This window comes from Phascolarctos cinereus, unplaced genomic scaffold (genome assembly GCF_003287225.1).
Source record: "Phascolarctos cinereus isolate Bilbo 61053 unplaced genomic scaffold, phaCin_HiC Scaffold_5;HRSCAF=322, whole genome shotgun sequence".
Lineage (NCBI taxonomy): Eukaryota > Metazoa > Chordata > Mammalia > Diprotodontia > Phascolarctidae > Phascolarctos > Phascolarctos cinereus.
This window is the reverse complement of record NW_027555958.1, coordinates 344509924-344523383: the sequence shown is the minus strand read 5'-3', so window position 1 is coordinate 344523383 and position 13460 is coordinate 344509924. Positions and strand designations below refer to the sequence as shown.

General features: G+C 35.0%; 1 protein-coding gene across 6 annotated transcripts in view; it reads left to right on the top strand.

Moving 5' to 3' along the window:
- The window catches only part of RGS7 (regulator of G protein signaling 7), a 668840-nt gene that overhangs the window by 479585 nt on the left and 175795 nt on the right, over nt 1-13460 (top strand). For all 6 annotated transcript variants that reach the window (XM_020982050.2, XM_078156253.1, XM_020982049.2 and 3 more), the window contains 2 exons: nt 1078-1184; nt 9060-9111. In XM_020982050.2, coding sequence (XP_020837709.1) covers nt 1078-1184; nt 9060-9111 — 159 coding nt within the window. The remainder of the gene's footprint in view (nt 1-1077; nt 1185-9059; nt 9112-13460) is intronic.

Below are 13460 nucleotides of genomic sequence, written 5' to 3'. Positions count from 1 at the left end.
CTTGTTTGACCTCAGCTGCAAAAGTGCACATCAATGATTTGAATTTTTCTTTGCCCTGCACATGCCCAGTAATGACCATGATAGTGCTTCAAAAGTATTAATTTGGGGATTCCAAATAAATTTTCCAAGAATTCACGTATTTGGGATCCATAAATAAGGAGGATTTACTAAATGAGAACTGGCTCATACATACATACATACATACATACATGTTCATCTGTTTCTCCTTCCAACCTGTCAGTTCTACCATATGTTCTATGCAGGGAGCAGAGATAAACAGTAAAGGGGCTGAGCAACAGGTTGAGGGGAAAAGGTGGGTTGAGCCAAGAGGATGATGGTAGAAAACAGAGATGGCCACCAGGGTGAGATTCACATATCTTCTGCCATTAAACATAACCACATGTTGTACATAGGATGCACTAGATGGAATAGCTAAAGCTAGAGCTGCCTGTGGGTGAAACAGTATAGAGCATATTTCAGTTGTCCCTGAGATCATCACTGTGTTACAACAAAATAAAATAACTGATATCAATATTGAGGACACTAAGCCATAAAGAAATGATTATATTTGTGTTCAGTACATTCTGTTTAGTTGGAAAAGCACATCTATAACATTTTGAAAAGATTCTCCTAAAAAACAGTTAAAATAAAAAATTGGTCTATTTTAAGGTTTGTACCTCTGTTATCTGGAAAATGCTTTTTTCCCTTGGGAAACCCATTCTCTAGAATAAATGTGACATTACTCCAAATAGTTTTCACATGTGGAAGGTGATTAATGAAAAGGCAAAATGGGGAAGATAGTGTCAACTGAATCTAGTACCCAGAGAGAAAATTATGATGAAATGAGAGGACACTTGGAGGTTACTTAATATTTAAAGCTGATTAATAGAAGCAGTAATCATGTCAGTAACTTCTCTCATGAAATCAAAAATATTATAATATACACAAAACACTGCTTTCAGAATGCTAAAGATTTTGATTTTACAGTGTGTTCAGAGAGATTGAAAACTATTACATTGCTATAAATCAAAGATATAAAAGCCTTTATATATTCTTTTCTTTCTTTTCATGAAACAGTGGAGGCTCTCCATTTGGGGACATTAATGGCTGCCCATGGCTATTTCTTTCCAATCTCAGATCACGTTCTCACATTAAAGGATGATGGCACATTTTACCGATTTCAAGTAAGTGCATTCCAAATGTAATTTAATCAGCTGATGGGAAGCTTGTGGGATTTTTAAAGAAGCACTTTTGGAAATGATAATTTATTTTCTCTCCCTTTGACTTGGGCAAGTTAGTGATATAATGAATGTTTAAGAAAGAGAAAACAAAACCTACTAACAGATCTAGAGAAAAATGGATTATAGACCACAGAAGCAGGAAAGGTGATTTGAGGAAAGCTAAATGCCTTGATTATTATATTTAAATAAAGAGCTTAAGACCAGTGATTTGATGGTTTTTCAAGAGGTAGAAATGCCCCCATCTGTGAGTCGTGGGCTTCAATTAAGATCCCTGAGTATTTTCAGTCAGAAATTTGCACTGAAGGCATGGCAATGTAGCGGGAGAATGGGGATGGGAACATGGACAGCTGAGGGATGTGTGTGTGTGTGTGTGTGTGTGTGTGTGTGTGTGTGTGTGTGTGTGTGTGTGTGTGTGTGTTTAGAAAGTAGAGTTCAGGAAGCATAGCTAATTGCATGTCCTCCACAATTTGATATCGACAACTTTCCTGCAAGCCAGAGAGGACTATACTAAACCTTTCTTTGCAAAGTATAGTCAACTAAGACATGAATTGAACTAAGAAATGCTACAAAATGCTGATGCCCCCTTACTGTAACACCCTCACCCCTACCCCACCACCCCTGCTTCCCCTACACATGTCTGGGTCATTTTCAAATGAAGCAAGCAGGCCCATTGTAATTCTCCCTTCCACTAATGGTTGTTCCATCAAACTTCATTGACTGTGCAGACATTTGCCACTTGAGTCCACTTGAACATACTTGAAGCAAGTGATCTACATTCCCTGACAGAATCAGACATGATGAGTCAGGAATCCCTGATTAGAGGATTGAAGCTTACAGAAATAAAACATGCTGATAAACCTAAAGGTCAAACTTTGGGATTGACTGCTTTCATCAGTGAATTTCTAGAGATGACGTCTCACAATCCAAATTTCAGATATCATTATGATGCTGTTTTGAGAAGCATGAAAAGTAGAATACTGTGTCTAGGATGATCACTAAAGAGAAATCTTGGAACCATTTGGCTAGGAAAACCAGGCAACCAAAGTAGAAGGGGAAAGCAAATTTTTAGGACCTTTTTTCCATCAAAAAAGTTTTCATAGCTGTTGTTCAAAGGACAATTGGAATACAAGCAAAGGAAATTCATGATGTTTTTTCTCTTTGTATTTTAGTGGTATCTGATTTAGCCAACAATCAAACATTTTGATATTTATTTCACCAATTTGAATTAATTTATAGGAAATCAGTTTTAATTATTCAAAAAACTAAATTTTTAAGGAATGATATTTTATTAATTTTTATTGATTCTAAGTAAACATAACTCAAAATAGATCAAAAAGTTTCTATTACTGCAATTCTTGTTTAAAAAGATATTTTAATTAGCTTATAGTTGTTTATATATAAATGGTTTTTTCAAAGTGTTTCACAATAGCCAATTATCTTCAGGTCATTGAGCATATAACTTTAGATTTAATTCATGGGATCACTGATTTAGGGCCAGAAGGGGTGTCTAGTCTTGTCCCTTCATTTAAGAATGAGGAGATGATAATCCATAGAGGTTAAATGAATTGCCCAAGATCACACAGCTAATAAGTTGTAGAGGAGAATATAAACTGAAGCCCACTGACTGCAAATCCAGCATATCTCTAGTATATTATACCACCTTAGAAGTCATCTAGCCTAGTGGTGTCAAACCCAAATAGAAATAGGGGCCATTAATCTTTACATAAGGATCCCTGTGGGTTGCATATTCACTCAGTTTTAAAATGTATTTTTGTATCTTTAGTACATTTGTAAAATGTATTTTGTGTTTTATTTATTTCAAAATTACATTTTAATCTGGTTCAGGGAATTTTGTGGGCCTGTTAGCCCTGTGTTTGATATCTAGATTCTATGCCAACCCCCATTTTACAGTTAGAAAACTATGGCTAACTTTCTCTTTTTATAATAGAGCAAAAGTAGAGCAATCCATTTAAATATATTATAAATTTGGAATTAATGGGGTGTATTTAATTGGGATTTATCTTATGATATACCTTTAAAATTAAGATGTGTTGCTTTCTAATTTGCCAATTAGGTGATATTACAGGGAAACTCTCCTAACATACATACTACTATTATAAAAAAATCAACCTACAATAAAAATATTTATAAATTCTAGTTGATGGACCACTTATATTGAAAGATATTTGTTGCAACAAAGCTTCAATAAAGTGAGAAAACCTAGTCATACATTTGAGCTTGTTATAACCATTGGACTTGAATTGGTGATTTTTGCCTTCTTCCCCCAAAGGAGCTTAGGAAGAGCAGAATTTTATGGAAATGCCTGTGTTTTCCAACAGGGTGTAAACTTTTCCTCCATTTCTTAACAATCAAGCATTTTATAATGTGTCTTTTGCATTTTCTGTGAACTCCAAGTTGCTGAGTCAGCATTCTGATATAATAGCTGAATGTCATTTTCACCTGACAAGACGCTGTGGACCTTTCATAACTTTCATCACATTCAGATGTTGTGCAAAGAAGCATTAAGCAATTGTTGAAGATGTTTGGGTGCAGATTTATAAGGCTATGAGAGGTTAACATTGCAAACTAAGGCATCATCCACCTTACCTTAATAAAATTGTAAAGATAGATTTTTTTCATCCTAACAACCTTCAAAAGTTTTTTTTTGCACAATAATTTGGACTTTCCTTAAGATGATCTCCTCCTGAATATTTAAAAATCCTGGAGTTTAGGCATTTGCACATGAATCCACAGGGCAACACAGTTAATAACTCATGAGCATTGATAACAAGTTATCAAGGATTGGCTGAACCCACGCCTCTGAACTTTATTATACTCCTTCTGCTTTATCTCTTATCAAAATACACACAGAAGAATTAAGGCAGTTGGAAAAATCATTTAAGTTTTATTATTCACTATTTCTGAGCATTTTAATAATTTGGTACAATATGTGAACATTCTGTGCCCACTATAATATTAATTCCTTCATTTAGCAAGCGTTTTTTAAAGCACTAGGCAAGGCACTAGGGGAGGTGCAGAGATAATTGAGATAGGGTATCTACACTAATGAAGCATTTTGTATAGCAGAAGATATTATACATATGTAAATATGCAATATTTTAAATAAACACAGAATCACTATAAACTATGTAATACTAATAATACACAAAAAAGACATAATTTGAAGGGAGAAGCCTTTCAAACTGGGGGAAACCAACAAATGCTTCACGTAAGAGGTGACATTAGAGCTTACCTCTAAAGCAGAGGTGTCAAATACTCCCAAGTGTGTCTGGAACCAGATTAAAACATATTTGGGAAATATTTAACAAATTCAGTAAAATATCGTAAAACATAGATAATGTTAATATGTGTTTTCTAAGTCAAGATGCAGCCTCCAAGAATCCTTATGTATCATTTAGTGGCACCCATTGCTCTAAAGGTTGTATAGGATTTAAGAAGAAAAGGTGAGTTCTAGGAATAGGGTATAACATGATCAAAGCCTTGGAAACTTTCCTTTCAATTAGGACTGTTATTCCCTTCATAGAGAATGATGGTTGAAATGTTTAATCTTTTTTATTAATTAAGTCATTGAAAAGAGACTCAACTTTTGTAAACCACTATACTATGCAAGATTTCTTTATGTTTAACCTTTCTTGCCCACAATATGCCCCCCTTATCCTGTTACATAAAAAATAATTCATCTGTTGTTAAAATAGAATTTATGATGTCTGGGAATTTATTGCATGTCATTTTCAGGGAGATAGCCATCAACAAGATATTTACAAAGGGATAATGATTAAATAGATATTACAGTGGATGTCCTCATTGCCCAGGGGTTGGTTGTCATGTTTTGTTTTATTGGGGTTTTTTTATGTCCCTGATGAATAAAGTAAAATTAGTTCACAATAGATAAGTGAATGTCTTCAAACTTTGGTCCATCTGGTATGTACATGTCTTCTGTTAGCTACTAATCTGATTCTCATTGCTATCTTCTCCTTCTAGTGTTTTGGGGCATATTGCTAGACAAAATAGACATCTGGTTATTGCTTTTTACTAAAGCCAGAATCCAGGAATGTCCTACAGCAGTTCTGGCAAATAGTACTTTCTGTAAACTCAAAGTGCTGGCAATAATTTGGTACACCATTGTTCTGACTGGCACCACACCAAAACATTTGCATTTTCTTCCCTCATCAACAGAGGGAAAGAGCAGCTTTTTCCTACTGAATATCCAATGCTCCTTTAACAAGATACCCCTTTGGGGTTTTGGTAAAATGTCAGCCAATTCTATTGAAAAAGTAACTTTTAACTTCATCCCATTGTGTCATAAGGTGACACACACTGGTTGCAGGGTCTCATAGATGTATTTCTAGCAATTCATATTTTTGTGAATTGAACAATATAGGAATTAAACTTGAAAATCTGATATTCTAAATTATGCCCAGGGCATTAACTCAGTAAAAAATAAAATAATTGCAAAAACATTTTTGCACTAACAGTTCTTGAATGAGAAGTAATGGACTATAAGGAAAGTATAGTTTTTCTTCACAATGTGGCTTCTTATTTAAGACATTTAAATTATATCAGCATTTTATAAAATAATCAAACAGAAGTACTCAAATTATCACCAGTAATCCAAAGACATGATAATGAATCATAATTCGGTCAATGTTATGTGTTTTCTTTTTTTTGGGGGGGGAGTTTAAGGGAGAGGGCTGTTGGCTTTGCTGATACCCTGAAGTTCTTTCTGTAGTCTTTTTGACTAAATGATAAGATAGAATTCTGGTTACTGGAATTAAGTTAATTCATGTCGCATTTTCCATTACTGTGGAAGTTACTCTACTCAAACCAGAACTTGAGATATGTGTATATGGTAGTGGTAGTAGGGAATTGGAATTATTCTATTTATTCTCCATTTCTGGCACTTGACTGTTATACTCAGTCCTCTCATATCCATCCTTGCTGAACGAAGATCAGGAAGTTGACAGGTACAGAAGAGAAAAATGAAAGCCATTAAGGACTGTATTTCAGAATGGTTTCATTTGCTCAGAAGTAAAATTATATTAATGCCATGAAAAGAAAAGAAAAAAAGATTTGGAACCCTTCTCCTCCCACCCTGGACTACTGAATCCAAGCTGGATTCTAAAGCCTTTGGAGGAATCATTTAACATTTGCTATAGATCGATAACTTGAATACGGCAACATAAAGATGGGAGAGTGGCAAGAGCAGGGAGTTTCCTAGTAACATCGGAGCTTTAAGGGATCAGTAGTTTGAAGAGGCCTGAGGTCATAATAGTTCACATATTAGTAGACAAGTAATGTACATGGAATTAGAAAAACATTACATGCCTGTATCAAATTTATATGTAATATTTGTACCATACATCCTAGTAAAAAAGAAGACAAATTAGCCATTTGATTATAATATCTTTGAGATCAAGAGTATTAATGATCTTTTGGATATATTTCCCTGACTAGTACAATGCTGTCCACCAAGTGGATAATCAATGTATATTGATAAAGATGTTATTTGAAGTATTGCTTTCCAGGAACAATGTGATAGTTAGACAAGTATCAACTTTTGTTATTAGGATCTCCAAACTATTTCAGTATGGAGAACTCATCATAATATGATATGCATTGGCTTTCCAGATAGGCTTTATGCTATTTAAGAGCTGTAAAATGCAGGGCAACCATGAATGAAAAAGAATTTGGAATTTAAAGTGAGAAGACAGACTTAGTGACTCCCAAATTGAAAAAAAACAACAACTTGGAATTCTGAGAATAATAATCTGTATGTCATCATTGCTACAAACTTGTTAAGTGACCATGGAAAAGCATGTTCCTCATCTTTATTTATTTATAATTTGGGAATAAAGATATATGAGGATGAAGTGATAAACTCACAAATCATGTTGCAAAGTACAGAAGTCTTTGACTATTCCAGTGGGAATCACAGAATGTCAAAACTGGATGCAACATCAGAGATCATCTAGTCTTTCCCTCTTATTTTATGGATTAGAAAGTTGAACCCCAGAGAAGTGACTTATACATGGTCAGACAGTAAGTGTCAGAGCCAAGTCGAACATTACTTTGAAAAACAAATTTTTAACAGCCACTTTTTCTTTTCTTTTCTCTTTTCTACTATTCTTTTCTTTCTTCCTGTTCTCTTTTTTATTTCTTTATATATTTATTTTGGTTCTCTAGACACCCTACCAGACTAACTGAAATTTTTTTCATGCAGAGTTCTCTGACTTGCACTTCCAAACAATGGGATGTCTGCAGGGCCCTTGATATCACAGTTAGGTTCAAATCAGACTGTACTTGGGAACACTCTGAAAATTGGGGTGACCCTTTGGATTGCAGAAGTCCCAGGCCAATTCTGCCTCACCTTGGGTGTTAATAGAAAATCTAGGGAATCTTGATTGAATTGGGTAGAAGGTCATAGAGAACTTAAAAGGCTAACTTCAGGTACCCTGGCCTCTGTATTGGGACTCAGTTCCCTTGGGAGGTGAGAGGAGTGCTGGGAACCTGAGAAACTGAAGCTATTTGCTTTGAGCTTTAAGGGTCACCTGATAACCGAGCACAAATTCTACTCCAACCAATACGAGAAAGTAAAAAGTTTTGGGTCATCAAGATCCCTCTGGATAACATGTTACTATTACATTTTCCACTTCCTATATAATTTAATATTTAGAAATAGATTCTTCTATTTTATTGTATTATAGAGAAAATATATCTTCCTCAACAACTTGACTATGTTTATGGTGAATATTGAATAATTATTATTTTGGCATTTGTACATGATAAATTGCTGTTATATCAGCAAGTAAGCCACAACAGAAACACTTTTTCATAAGTGGTTGACAGAGTGCCTGAGTTTGAAGTGCATTTTGTAATTTCCTTTTTATCTCTTTCATGCTATTTGTTAAGTTACTATATACTAGAGCAATATTAAAGATGTGCCCACTGTTAACCAAATAAGATGTGTTATGTGTTGAAAGTAATTCCTAAAGTTATCACTTATCTTTTATTTGGCAGAATCTCAAAAGAAAATGGCAATCAGTACTGTTCATTTACTTTTGGAGAATGAAGTTCAGTAAAAGGGAATAAAATGGAAGTTCTGAACTAGATGATTTTTAACAATCTTTGTCCAACTCTGAAATTCTATGATTCAAGAGGTTGCCATAATTATCTGAGCTGGTTTAGTAGAATAAAATGATGTTATTTTAATATGATCTAACTTCAGTCATGAAGAGTTCACTTTAATTGTATAAATATCAAAGATATTTGTACAAATTTGTACATATTTGTACAAATATCAAAGATGACCCCAAATGGCATTAAGATCTTAGGGAAGAGTTTGTCTCATCATTCAGTATTTTTAATTTGCATATCCAGTACTAAGATATTTTTCTAAATTATAAAGCCAAGTATTCTTATTACATTAATTTGATTAAACACAATCCTTTGAAAGTAGTCTATGAATCAAGAGTTCTCATTTGAATAATAAAGTAAGTGATAGGCCCATTCAGAATGTACCACCTATATAGGGGATGATTTGATTTAGAGTTGAGGCAGACATAGAGATGAAATGATTTTTTTACATGTAATCTTGTGGCTGATAAAGAATTGTAGACTACGGTTTAAAGTGCAGTGTGATGGCCTAAGAAAAACATGCCACTTTGGGATTTATTTATTAACCACTAAATTAATATCAGCAAACCACTCTAAGTATATGAATAGTTCTCAAGACTGTAAAAGTAACATTTGTCTTATATTGTCTAACATATATTCCAACTTTTTTTTTTTGTTCTATAGACACCCTATTTTTGGCCATCTAATTGTTGGGAGCCGGAAAATACAGACTATGGTTAGTGTGGATGTCTCTCCTCATTTTACTATTGACAGAACTGTGTTGTCTGGATGGACACATCATTTCTACTTTACTGCTCTGTTCATCATTAAGGGAAAAGGAAGGTGCACTATTGAATACATCGCAAACATTTCTAACACTGAATTTATGATGGGGTTTTGATTGGTAAAATTTTTCCCAAACATAGGGTCAACTTTGCAATTCTTCTATGACTCTAGAGATAGTGTTTTACTGCTGTGGCTCACTTTACATCCATCATGGAAAAACAAAAAGTCCCAGGCAGAGTGGCCAAGGTGAAACAGATTCAAGTAAGTGATGTGAGCAATGGGGAAAACTGCTACTGATGACCATTTCTTTTTCTGTAGTTGACAAATTGTGTTACGTTAATAGCAGGCCTAGTTGCAAGCAAGAGGAAAGTCTCATAAATAAATGATGAACCAAATTCACTTGATCTCAAAATAAACCCTGCTCAGGGACCCTGTTGTCAGGAAGCCAATCAATGAAATAATCAACAATTAAGACGTTCTAATCCTACTGATAATTCAGAAATATCTTGAAAGTCATTGTAATTGTTGTCAAAATGGTTGGAAAATTCAAGGTCATTTGGTGCTTTTGGACAGGACCTCTTGAGGATATCACCTCCCTAGTAAGGTCAACAGTGATCCATATATTCCTCAACATTTTTTTGAAATTTATTTTTTAACATTTCCCATAGTAAGGAAGTCAGAAGACGAGAAAAGGGTTCTGGATTGCTAATTTATGCTAACCAAATTCACAAGACAGACCTATAGCACAGAGAGAGACAGACCAACAGACAGACTAAGAGACCGAGATAGAGAGGGGGGATGGAGGGAAAGAGGAAAGAAGGGAGAGGGTGAGAGGGAGAAAAAGAGACAGACAGAGACAGAGAGATAAGAGACAGAAACAGAGAAAAGAGGAATAGAGAGACAGAGAGAGACAAAGAGACAAAGATAGAGAGACAAACAGAGAAGAGAGAGGAGAGAGAGATTATTAAGCATTCAACTATGTCAAGTACTGGGCTAAGTGTTGGAGATATAAATAAAAGCAAAACCAAGAATATACAGACCAGAAGATCTATATATTAATTTGTTATGAGGATATATGTTTTTACAGTGACTGAATGTCCCTATCTGCCAGCCAGGTCACCTCCTACCCAGTATTATGGTACTTGGTAGACTGAATTAATTCCAAGAACTTTTCTTGGTGGGCATGAGATTAGAGCAAAGGAAGTTGGATAGTCTTGTGGGATATTTTTTTCTGTCTGTCTATAAAATTATGGGAGTAGAGTAAAGAATTTCTAAAGTTCCTTTCAGTTGAATGAGTTTAATTAATCCCAGAGCCTATTCTTGTTCCATTATAGAGTGAGCTTTTCAAATGCCTTGGATATTCCCTTCAGCCAGGAAAGGGACTCTCTCTCCTAGGAAATAATGGATCAACATGAACTCTTATCCTCCAAATCTTTTTCTGGACTCCATGCAAAGCATCACTCTTCTATTTGCATTAATTATTAGAATGTCATAATTTCCATAATTACAGTTCATCTTACCCAATTTTATATTTAGATTTCTGGCTCCTTGAGGAGGTTTTGAGTCTATGAGCCTTCTAAGGGTTTGATTACTTCTTTAGAGGTGAATCTTAGACATTCTGTGTTGATTCTTTTAGCTTTTATTTCTAGAGGATCACCTCTCTCTGGTCACATTGCTTTGGGATATGTAATCTCCTCTGCATTGATGACACGTGTGTGCGTGTGTGTGTGTGTGTGTGTGTGTGTGTGTGTGTGTGTGTGTGTGTAAAAGAAAGAGAATAGAATCTTAAAACTACAGGCCAGTGAACCTGAATTTGATTTCTATCAAAATTCAATTTCATGTCATTAAAGCAAGGTAGAGTAGAGTCCTGAATAGAGAGAGAGTCAGCCGTAGAGTCAAAATGAGTTGGGGTTTATCTCCCACCTCTCATATATATACTGTCTCTGTAACCATAAGCAAAGTCATTTAAGCTCTCTGTGCCCCAGGCAATTCTGAGATACATTCAAGCCATGAGAAAACTCAGATAAACACAAATCTGGATGGGAAATAATATTCAAGAGGTGGTTAGTGAAAATATAGAAAAGAAATGAGGGACAGCAAAGAGCCAAAATGATAATCTAGAGAATAGATCAAACCAAACAAACATTATTTCCTTTCTTTGGAAAAGTTATTAACCTTGTAGATCAGGTCAATGCTATGGCTATAGTCTACCTAGATTTTAGCAAAACATTTAACAGAGCATCTCATGCTTTTCTTGTGGAAAAGATGAATAAGCTGACTAGATCATGCTATAATTTGATGGATGCTGAGTTTGAATTGCTGGTCTCAGAGTAGTCAAATCTTTCTCTTTTCCTAAGTAAGACACACTTGATGTTTACTTCATAAAACCTATATTGACTGGGGTTCATAAGAGGATTGGTTCAGGGAAAAACTAAACTAAACTAAACTAAAAAAAAACCTACCTTTTTGTCCCTTCCTTCCTTTCAAAAAAAAAAAAAGAAAGAAAGAAAGAACACACTGGGATATCAAAGGCTGCACTCTACCTCCAGGTAGTGATGTTCTATCATTTGCCATTGCCTTGTCAGGAACAAATAAAACATATTGTACTAATGTGAACTATCCAACTATGAACTTCCCTATAGCCATTTGTTCAGTAGCAAACTGTCTTAAAACATATGAAAGCTAGTTTGGGGGTTGGGGAGGGGCGGAATGATTATGTGATGTAGTTAGGCTATGGGAATCCAAGCACAAAGCATATTTATGCTATTTGGACTCTAAAATAAACTTTGGGCAGATGGGACTTAGTTGCTTAAGGCTGAAAAACATTGACTTTATTTTCATGATTTGTCAGATGTGTTTTATTAAGAAATTGTTTCTTCTACTCTCCTAGCAGCCCTTCATGTGCCCTTCCTCCCGTAACCCATCACCACCCTCATGTCTCCTTTTATATCCTTCTTACACTTCTATGAAAAAAAAACTGGTAAGGAATTAATCACCTATGGTAAGCTTGGGTGGAAGGTAGATTTTTCAAAGATATCCAGTCTTTTAAAAAATGAAGAGAATCAACCAATTATGTTTAAATTCTGACACCTTCTTTAAATATAAGGTTGAATATGGCAAAGGAATGACTTAACATATGCTATAAAGGGATGGCTTCTTACTCAGGCACATTACTATGGAACTCAAAGTAGGCATGTACTGGTATTTTTCATCAAGGAAAATTATAATTGTGCCATTCAAATGTAAACAAAAATAACTCTGAGGATTATGGCAGAGAACAGCTACATTCATTGACACATCTAGGGCCCTTGAAGGCACCCCAGCACAGAGGATCTTCCAAGAAAAAGAGATGTAAGAGCAGAAAAGAGATGCAGAAAAGCCTTGAGGAAATGAAGAAATGATGATCAGAGAGGAGTAGGGAAGAACCTAGATATTGGTTTTGCATCTGACATTAACAGCTGCTCACATGGGGTATTTATGCATATTCATAATGAAAGACATCAATAAATTATTGTGAGCTGGCCCCATTTCAGAGTTCAGCCTCTGCTTTGACAAAGGAAGACTATTTCTTACCTCTCTCCGTTCCTCGAGTTTGCCCATAAAATTGGTCTCAGTTTCTCTCTCTCTCTCTCTCTCTCTCTCTCTCTCTCTCTCTCTCTCTCTCTCTCTCTCTCTCTCTCTCTCTCACACACACACACACACACACACACACTCTCTCTCTCTCTCTCTCTCTCTCTCTCTGTCTCTCTCTCTCTCTTCCTCCCTAACCTATATATTCATCCATCTATTCATTCATTTATTCATTTTTTACTTATTTTTGTAGGCTTTCAATTCTTCAGAAGAATGATTAGATTAAAAATTTTGTATAAGGAAACAGAGTGGAATAAAGAAAAGCTGTACTGGGAATCAATCAGAAAACCTTAGTTCTAGTTGCAGTTTTTGCCAATAACTAGTTGTTTAAGCTTGAACAAGATGCTTACCTTCTTGGTTCCTTAGTTTATTCAACTATAAAACGAGCAGATTGAACTAGTTCAGGGGCTAGTGAAATTGTTTCAACATAATTTCTTTATTTTTTAATTCTACATATTTAATTTCTTAAATTCTATAAATTTTAAAAACATTATTCTGATAAGGCTAGGCTTTACCAGCCTATTGGAGAGTCTATGAAACAATAAAGGTTAAGAACCCTTGAAGATGATCTCTGAGGTCCCTTCTGACTCTAGTGCTGCTAAGGGGTACTATTTGTAACGTGGAATCTTAGACTCTTGATTCAGAAGTATTGATCAATGAATCAATGTC